This window comes from Haplochromis burtoni, unplaced genomic scaffold, assembly GCF_018398535.1.
Source record: "Haplochromis burtoni strain Fernald_Lab_line unplaced genomic scaffold, NCSU_Asbu1 Contig_62, whole genome shotgun sequence".
NCBI lineage: Eukaryota > Metazoa > Chordata > Actinopteri > Cichliformes > Cichlidae > Haplochromis > Haplochromis burtoni.
In genome coordinates, this window is record NW_024582423.1 from 363,134 (window position 1) to 373,520 (window position 10,387).

At 40.1% G+C, this 10,387-nt stretch overlaps 1 protein-coding gene across 16 annotated transcripts in view; it reads right to left on the minus strand.

Annotated features, from left to right (window-relative positions):
• trpm3 (transient receptor potential cation channel, subfamily M, member 3) overlaps nucleotides 1-10,387 on the minus strand; it is a 144,568-nt gene that overhangs the window by 60,202 nt on the left and 73,979 nt on the right. For all 16 annotated transcript variants that reach the window (XM_042221173.1, XM_042221172.1, XM_014333677.2 and 13 more), the window contains exons 3-6: nucleotides 7,801-8,002; nucleotides 5,348-5,561; nucleotides 3,581-3,705; nucleotides 2,034-2,205 (exon numbers count right to left, since the gene is read on the minus strand). In XM_042221173.1, the coding sequence (XP_042077107.1) occupies nucleotides 2,034-2,205; nucleotides 3,581-3,705; nucleotides 5,348-5,561; nucleotides 7,801-8,002 (713 nt within the window). The remainder of the gene's footprint in view (nucleotides 1-2,033; nucleotides 2,206-3,580; nucleotides 3,706-5,347; nucleotides 5,562-7,800; nucleotides 8,003-10,387) is intronic.

Here is a 10,387-nt window from a genome sequence, read left to right on the forward strand (position 1 = left end):
TGTGTGTGTGTGTGTGTGTGTGTGTGTGTGTGTGTGTGTGTGTGTGTGTGTGTGTATGCATAAGACTTAATAAGAGCTCACTTTGACAGTCAAAGATAAAAGTACCAAGTCACTATAGAAGTATAGGTTTTCATGTGATTTTGATTAAGGCGGTGGATTCCCTTTGATAGAAGGACTTCACCTCAACAGGCAAGTTGCCAGGATGAGTGGCAGGTTTAACTTTAGCTAAAGCTGAAGGTGGCTATCAGTGCAACCTCAGGCAGTGCGGATTATTTTCAGAGATAGTCTGTGGGTTATGGCTCTGTGGGTAGTCAGCAGGTCACTGGTTACCTATAACTAACAACTGGTAATAACTAATAAACATTAGTACTCATCTTGGAAATACAGCTAACAGCTGCAGAAAGGATTTAAATCAGCGGTGGTACATTAGATGCTTGCATGACAACTGGCCGTCCCTTTGCCTTCCCAGCCCCTTTTGTATTAATCCAGGCATAGGATGACAAAGGGAAGTCCATAGGTCACATGGCTGGATGATGAACGTACACCGCTTTGTCCCTTTAATACCAGGAATATTTCTAATAACCTTGAAGTTAGAGGATTAGGAGGGATGTGGTAGTGTTAACACTTCTTCTAAGAATGAAAATGACATTTAACATCTCCTTGCAAGCTCGCTATCAGCAAACATCAATGAGGCATCTGACAGCGGATAAAACTGGTGCTGACAAAGAGAAGATCTGAATCACAGCACTCGACTCTGTGGCAACGCACCCACTTCCTGAGTTTTACAAAAAGCACTAGTGTAAAAGTGCGTGCATTCATGTCAACCGAACCCCGAAGAAATTATTTCAAAATGGTTTTACCCTGACAGCAAAAGAAGGTAATAGCAAATAAATCCCGGTTGCAAACAACATTTATCTGACTTAGGTTTGCTCCTGGCTCAATCAAAACAATACTGCAAGAGGCTATTGAGAAATATATTTAAAGGATATCACAGAGGTTTATGTGCGATTTTGCTTTGCTTGTGTCTGTGTATGACAGAGCGCGAGAAGAGGAGGGTGAGATAGAAAAAGACAGAGAAATGCATTTTGTATTCATGTAAATCCATTCAGTTTCTAGCTAAGGTATAATGTGAAAAATGAAAACAGAGAAATGCAATGCGACAAGGACTCAGTGCCGGATGAACACGCCGCACAAAGGCAAATATGCCGACTCAAAAATACACTGAAAAAAAAATTAAAGCTTATGTTTTTGGGCACATGAACAAGTATTTGTACTTGCTACCCTTTGTGAGCACAGGACGCTTTTGGTGCAACTAATTCGAGCTTCACAAAAATAAAGAATACAGTGAAATTAGGATTTTTGTGTTAATGCAATTTGATTTATCAAAAAAAATATATAAAAAGAAACTGTTGTCTGTACAGCAAAGCCAGCAGCTTAACATGTGTATCATGCACTATTCAGTACAAAGACAGGTAAGTAAACAACCAAAAACAGTGTGATCAAGCTTTTTCCTTCCCCCAGTGGTAGTATAAGGATACATTACTGTATGTACATGTATTTACAGTCATGTATACTGTATGTCTACATATGTTGTAGTTCTGTGCTTGCCACTGTGCCTGTGTTTGCCAGCTGGCTTGATAGCTGTAGGCACCAAAGAGGAAAAGAAAAAAAAAAACCCCACAGATTATCAAGCAGATTTATTTGAGGAAAGAGTTCATCGGAGCTGTCAAGAAGCTTTGAAAGAAAAAAAATAACCCACCCCTGAAGGGAGGGACACTTTCAAAGGCTTACGAAGTTATATCTACCTGGCTAAAAATACACCTTCTGACAGCATGTGCTCACTATAAAGCAGGTAATTTTAGTCTACAAACTAGAGTGAACCCAATTAACCCACAGAGGTGTCGCTGATAAAGCGAGGATTACAGTTTCATGATGCCGTTATCACTCGCCGCAATATTTAAAAACACCAACACTAATGTCGGGTAAATAGGTCAGCTTGGCTCAGACTGAAAGATGCGATAAATTTCACTCACGTGTGTTGATCTTCTGCAGGGAGATATGTTTCTCTAGCTGACGTCGCAATTTGACCTCAGCACCATACTTTCCTGTGGTGCCGTTGTCCGCCAGGATGAAGTGGGAGTGGAGACTGTTAAGAACCGTCAACTTGCTCATCGGGTTGGACATGGTCTGGTATGGACGCACCACCTGGCCAAAAGAAGTCAATATTTAACAACTATGCAAACACTGCACCTTTCTTAGAATACAAATATAAAATTACAGCCTGCTCCTGTTCTCAAGAGGTTTTCACTACTTTTGCTTTTGCATCTAAAGTTGAATGTATGCCTCAAGAGAGCATTGCTGCCCAAAGCTTTAAGAAATATGAGTAAAATAACCGTAAGGATTTCATGTGGGGTGAGCTTGGGTTGTGATTTGAGACTTGATGGATATCCTATGCTACAAGCTGGGCCATAGATTTTTAAAGACATTAGCATTTCTCAAGCAGTGTGATACTATAATGGCTCCATGGTGCAGATGCAAAAAAGATCCCCAGTTTAAGACAGACATCACTAGGAAGGTTGGGTCAGGAAGAGCATCTGACATGAAAAACTACCAAATCAACTATGTGGAACCATCTGCTGTTGTGACCCCTTGCGAATGAGGGAGCAACTGAAGGAAGCGTTACAGCAGAGGGAGACTATCACAGAGAAAATGCTCGCAGTGAAATCACGAGTAGGATGAACAGAGACAGGTAAAAAACCTGTCTCATGTGAGTCTTTCAAGAGTAATAGATTACTCAAGCACCTGGATGCTGAGCATATTGTCAAGTTAATGGTAGATAATCTATTTAGTAATTACAAAAATTAACATCACTCTGGTATACTGGTGGTGACAGTGCAGTGGTTGTAACTGTTGCCTAAAGCAAGAAGGTCCTAGTCAGCGGGGGGGTGTTGTCCCAAATACACACACTTATGGTCGTGTGGACGGTGACCCCTCATTAGTATACCTCGCCTTTTGCCCTGTGACAGCTGTGAGAGGGACCATCTACACTGCAGTTCTAATCATTTTTTAGATTTGGAGTTGCCATGTATCCAATAATTATTAACATAACTTTCATTGTACTGCTGCTGAAATTAAACTTTCAGTTTCTCCAAAGTTTCTCAGATATATATAATACCGCAACACTGTCTGACACTTTGAGGTAAACTCATCTGGTCGTATATAGACAGCTAAAACCAATCACGCATAAAAAAGAACCTCAGCACTTAATCAGCTCATTTCAGTCACCAACATTAATTGGTTCTGCATGACTTATTCAGAGGGACAGAGAGCGGGACATTTTGATGATGAAATTTTAACAGTAGCGTAACACTGATTCCCAGAGATTTCACTGAGTCAGCATGGGCCTCATTTGGTTTCCCCAGCTGTCCAGCTCACTGTGAAGGAGTGTTTATTGGCTTACTCAGCATCTCAGTGAATAAGCTGTCAATAGCACTTTATAGCCTCAGCCCTATCTACCCTATCTACCCTAAAGACCTATCTGTCTGTCTGTCTGTCTATCTATCTATCTTCACAGACTTACATCTTTGCCAACAAGGTCCTCTTGATTTTCTACGATGCCCCATGGAGCAATACCAATGGTGCATATCTTTCCCCTTGACTTGGAGGCGTGGTCTTTCAGTGCATCACCCACGTGGCGAATCACACCTGTGTGTGGACATGGGCATGTGTGCATGAATATTCAGGGCTTTTAAGAGACGGACAGAGAGAAAGATGTTTTGTCACAATCAATACATAGCCAGTCAGATAATTACGTACACTGTTGAGATAGATAAAAAGAATCTGTTAAGCACACAAGACAACTGTGTGGAGCCAGTGTTAACAAACACAAACGCACACATACACACTTAAACACAGCCAGGTTGTAGCTCTCGGCTTGTAGTAGTTGTCCTCAGGGGAGCAGCAGTCAGACCTGGGGGCCATTTTATCTCATCTCTCCAGCTGACATTCATTCTTTTCTCCACCTCCACACACTGTCCCTCCAATCCAGCTATCCATTATTCAGGCCTCTCTTCCTCTTTTCTCCTCCTGCACCCATTCTGTCACTAAATCTTACTTTCTACTCCTTTCTGTATTCAAGTGCGCGCACTCTACGCCATCCAGCGTGTATCATTTCTTTTTGTCTGTTCTCATCTCTCCTATTTAAACATTATTCTGCTGCCTTTTTATCTTATTTTAAGTGCACTAAATACAATCTAAGATACTTAAATAGCATCTCTTTTTGTGCCCTGGAAACAATACAAGGTAAAAATAACAGTTAACTTCCTTACTGAAGGCAAAGTGAAGCTGATAAGATAAGACACATTTTCCCCCATAGACAAAAGTACTATATGAATGTGTAATGTGCGCTTGTTCAGAGCGTTAGTGGAGCTCCAGTTTACTCGCTGAGGCCTCTTTCTATATACATGGCAACAGCATATTTATGAATAATTCATGTGCTTCCAGTCTGCCAGCTAACACTCTGGTTTCCTGTATTCATTCCAACCAATCTTGTTTCACCACTTACACTGTTGCACAGTCTTATTTCTTCAAGCTTTGAAACTTGGACTTTTTCACACTTTCACCCTTCCAACCTCAGCATTCAACATCCAGTCCTCTGAGCTCCTCACTTACTCTGCTCTGAGCCAAAATCATCCAAAACAAAAAACAAACAAAAAAAAAACCTCAGCACCAAGATTAGGAGACTTCCTTAGCCTTAGAAGACTGCTTCCTTAAAGCAGACATCTCTGTGATTTCTCTACACTGTAACTGATTCCTCTACACTGTAACAGCAAAAAGTTCTGTATTAATTAGTTAGCACTCTATATTTTGTTTCTATTCTCTTGGGTCCATATGGACTATTACTAAGCTAGAACATTTTATTACTTTGTTCAAAAAGTAAGAATGCTTGACAAGTGTAAGATTTTGATCGTCCTTAATTTCAGGCCTTCTCTCATGCAACTAATACTGGAATAATAACTCTTAATCTGAATGAGCCACCCTGTCATCAGGTTTAAGTCATTAAAAAGCAGTCTAGACTACTTGACATACTTTCACTGTGTGCTCACAGCCATTTTACAGTGATCCAGTGGCTGAACAGCTTTAGAGCCTAGACACACTTGACAAATGGTTATTTAATAGCTGATAACTTACGATAAAGACTTGAACACACTCATCATACGCCAAATTGAAGTGCCCACTTAATTTTTATAAAAAGGAAGACGGCTGTGCAAGGCTGTATGCAATCTCGCTGTTTTGCAAACATGAAAGTTTTTAAGTTTGTCTTCATAAGTCAAAACCCGTGGTTTACCTGTGTTGACTCCTCCAGTGAATATCCAGGCCCCTGTTGTCATGGCAGCCTTGATGAGCCCTTTGCCAAAGACCTGCTTGAGTTTGGGCTGCAATTCAAAGTTCTGCAGGCCCCCGTGGACTGAGATGAGCAGCTTGGGCAGTTCCAGCTGCCACTCCTTGGTCATCAGGTGGAGCAGCAGGTCAGGCTTGGTGTCATAAGACACTCGTACGTACTGCAAACAGCATGAAGCATGTCAGTGAAATAAAGCAATACATACAAATGTAGTAAAAAAGAGGTTATGTGTCTTAAAATGGTAAATGGCCTGTATTTCTATAGCGCTTTACTAGTCCCTAAGGACCCCAAAGCGCTTTACACAACCAGTCATTCACCCATTCACACACACATTCACACACTGGTGATGGCAAGCTACATTGTAGCCACAGCCACCCTGGGGCGCACTGACAGAGGCGAATGAGGTAAAATGAGGTAAAATACAACCTCAGATGAAAAGTAAAACATGACATATTGCACTGTGTTATTATTTCCATCCATCTATTCATCATCTTCCGCTTATCTCATTCAGGATTACATGGGGTTCGAGCCTATCCGAGCCACCATAGGGCAGGGGGCAGGTTAAATCCTGAACTGGTCACCAGTCTATTGCAGGGCTAACACAGAGCGACAGACAATCATTCGCACTCACATTCACGCCTATGACCAATTTAGAATCACCAAATAAGCTAACCTAGGTTAACTGGCAGATTTATTGCTGTGCATAAATCAATATTTATATAGATAATTGTGCAATACTAGATACTGAAGCAGCTACATCTCAGACTCTACAGGCTTCACTTAGCATGTTAAATATTAAACTTCATGACAAGTAATAAGAAGAAGATGAAACAAGTATGACTTATTTCGACAGTTTCCCAGGAGAAAGCCTCTTCTGTATAAAAACAACATGGCAGTATAATTTCGGTTTTTGACTTAGTTGTTAAATAAATACATTATAGTTCATCAGAGGTTGTATTTCGTTCATTTTAAAACCAGCTACAGTCGAGATAATTTTATTTTGTCTGGATATATAAAACCTTAGAATTGACATATGGTGTACTTTGTTTTTACCACGACTTTATGCATTACATTCAGGTATATGGTGTCTTGGGGATGAAGTATTTCACCGCTGTGACGACTTATGTGTATGATAACGTAAAAAGCATTGGTGTTTCATGTGTGTCTATGCGTATGGATTTCATTTCTCAAGTTAGAAGACGTATTGAGCAGATGTTTGCTATGATTGAAGAACCACATACATTATGGAGCATCTGTTTATCCCTCTAATGCACCCTCAGAAAGCCAACCTGACATGTGTCTGGATGAATAATTTAACACTGGGGAAAAAAATCAGACATAATTTGGGTTTAATCATCTGAATTCCCAGATTGCTGCAGTAAAGTGTGATATGACTTTCTTAGTGTAGTTATCATAGTTTGTGACTTTGCGAATAAAACGTCATCAGATCACATTAGGGACGGATCAATTAATCAGGCAAAATGCAGTCTGCTAACACTCATAACACTTAAGTCTTTTAAAGCAATAATTACACATATTTCCACAATAATTCCAGTAATTTGATTGATTCCTCAGTTATCTCCAGGTCTTCTGATTGGACACATTTGTCATTCTCCATAATGCATACAATGAGCCCTGATGAGTCCTCTTGTCAATGTCATTTTTTATTCAGCAACTCGCAACTATTCATCTATTTTCAGCTGTGTTACATCTGCCATTCAGGAAAAAAGTATTTCAGTTATCTAGGAATCAAACAGTTTCCTCCTCTGTACCTGCGTGCTGTCAAACAACATGTTTACTGAAGCTTTGAAGAATATCTTTAGATCACATTATGCACTTTCAGCTTTCATCACTTTCTGAATATTTTTGAAATCCTCTTCTTGAATTACTCAGTCTTTACTATCTCTATAATCAATTTATGTGGCCATTTTTCATAAAAAAGCATCTGCTCAACATCATTACTGTATTACTTTTATTTTCATATTTCCAGAAGAGAGCACTTCCATCAGAGGTTAGGTTCCTTTGTACTGTTTGGAGGTATATTTTAGGATATCTAAATCCTCTACTCTCTTCTTTCTTGTCTTGGGAGGTTAACTATGGCCTTTAAAATAGCTCAGTAAAGCATACAAATGCACTCTTAAAGCTACACAAAGTAGATTTCCTGCGCTGGTGCACTCAGATATGTGTCACCAAAGGTTCTCGAGTCTTAACGGAAACATGAGTTGCAACGGCTCAGGTCAGTGCTGCATGAAATAACAACAGAATAGTGACTCCTTTTATTTAGGTGCCCTAATGCTCAAAACAATCACGTTGACCAGTTCCATAAAGCTCAAGCTTTGTGTGGGCAGCATGCTGAAGGAGAAGTCTAATAAAATGCAACACAGTGTAAAGAGAGTCACCATGGCTTTGTTGGAGTGTCCTCCTCCCTGGAATTCAATGGTGCCGAAGGCATCAGTGGGGCTGAGCTGTGTGTGTTTGCTGATTGACCACTTCTCCGACAGGCTGTCATTCTTGGCCAAACGCTCTGCCTTATCATTCTGACTAGATGAGATGCCCGGTGGCAAGCCCACATGCTGACCTATTAGGCGACCACAACAGCACCTGAACAAGAGGAGAAAGTAAGAGTGAGTGTAAGACCGGTATATTACACAGTCCTTTGCAGAGAATAATTGAAATCTTGAGAAGTGCAAGCCCCGAGCAGGAAGAAGAAAAAGGAGAGTAAGAGACAGATTGTGTGTGACTGAGAGTGGGGGGAGAAAAGAGCGTGAGAGCTGCCGTAGTATGTATCTAGCAATAAAAGGTGGGCATGGCTGAAGGGATAGCATGCCGTCCAACTTTCATCTCTTTACTAAGCTTGATTTATAGTCCTGCATAGAATAACAGAGGAGCAAATTTTAAATTTTGTGCAAGTGGCTGTTTGCCATTATGTTTGAGCCTGTATTGCTCTGCCTCCATGGATGGAACTGAGGTGATCTTGTAGCTGATCCATACTGAACAACAGTTCTCTTGCTGAAACACGGGAAAAGCTTTAGTGGCAATTAAGTCTACACACAGATCATCAAAAACTATCAAACCAAGAAAGAGGTGCGTGTCTACACTGATAGAATCTGTGCAATTGTATTAGCCTTGTAAGCAAGCAAAGTACAACTATAGCCTGCACCATGTTTACACAGCTTATTAAAATCAAAGGAAGCAATCCCAACTGTTGCATTTAGTTATATTTCTGGGAAGGTGTGAATCAGGCTAGGCTCTGTGGCTATGTTGCAGATGAGTGGAAGGATTTGTGGGCTTTTGCTAAATTTTCTCAGCTCCATCCCTTTCTGTTTTCTGTACCTGTCGCTGTTACTTCCTTTTCCCTCTCAGCAACTACAAGAGTTAGCAAAATGCTAGTTATGATGCTTGCGTACATTCTTATTCACAAGTGCTGAATGCCGCTTTTATATTCTGTGTTTAAATCTTACAGGATGAAGAGGGAGCCCAGGGAGGAACGGAGGCAGGAGACTGCGATTATCACTTCATGTTTTCATCATGTCTTACCAAAGGTACTTTGCCTTCCTCTTCCTCACGCATGAGCACAAGTGTCTCTAACTAAAAAGAATGAGCTGATTTGATCTTGAGGAACATCTTTTTTCCTTCGTCTTGCTTCTGGCTTTCACCCGTTTTCCTCTAGTAATGCAAAATTTCCGTACCAAACAAACTGTGGCATTTCCTGTGTGTGTGTGTGTGTGTGTGTGTGTGTGTGTGTGTGTGTATGTGATCTTAAAGAGTTTGTCTTCCAGCAAAAACAACATCAGGTTTTCTAATGATTTTGATAATCTCAAGGTGACAGTGAGATTGTAAAACAAAATGAAAAATGAATGTGGTGGTAATTGTGAATTTATCACACTGAGTCAAATTGTTCTAAAGTGCTGTTATAGCGCTGTATTATGTAAACAAAGCCCTCATAAATGTACTTTGAGATAGACTATGCCAGAGTGATAAGGAGTTCTTCCTAAATATTCTTTTACAACAATGTAGAATATGTTACTGTCTTCATGAATTGGTCTACACCTTAATTTTACATTGTCTAGTCTCAATAGATGTCAGAATATTGCAGATGGCAGTCAGCTGAGTTCTGTTTCTTACCTCTATCAATTCAAGTGTGTAATCCTGTCTATGGTGTCCACTACAGGACAAACAACTCTGGCTGCTGTTCATCTGCAGTGAGTGTAGGCTGTAAGTCTGATGTTTACCTAAGTAACATGTCTATCTACTGTGGCTAATGTTGAATTTCAACAATGCTTTAAACCTTTTTTGTCAGTAAGCATTGATGTTTTTGCTGCTGTTAGCCTCTGTTCTGTTAGCTGCTGTTAGCATCTGTTTGTTGCCGCAAGCCAGGGAAACAATAAATCTGACATTTTTGAGATGCTGGTCATGTTGTCTCTTTCCTTTGCTTTTTCACTTCTTTGGTGAAGGGGACTCCTTTTCAGAAGATAAAACATAGGTATGATCTTTCATAACTGGAGTCTGAGCGTGTTCCCTTCTTCTTTGATGTACTATACATGTGGCTAGCCTCTAGTCACATACATAAAGTGAGATTAGGCAGAACTGTGACTATAAATATAAAATTCTTTATAATAATAATAATAATGATTATCATTACCAGTGTTGCCAACTCCTCAGTAAGGAAAATTGCTATTGGTTGTCCTAAAAGTCGCTAGAAGACGCTAAATTACGCCATCGCCTAATTTGCATAATTGGTCATGCTAATCTAATTGTAACCTATGTTGTTGGAGAGAGAAATAACATCGTGGAAGAGACATAAAGTGAGTAAAAAAACGTCCTAAATGCATTTAGAGTTTATTTAGAACTACAAATTAAATTTCTTTTAGCAGTTATTCTTTTTTTTTAATGTCACAATTCCAACCCTGCTCCTTTACCCGGGCTTGGACCGGCAAAAGTGACCCGAAATAGGCACTCTGGTGGAGTTACTTTGTGTGTGTGTGT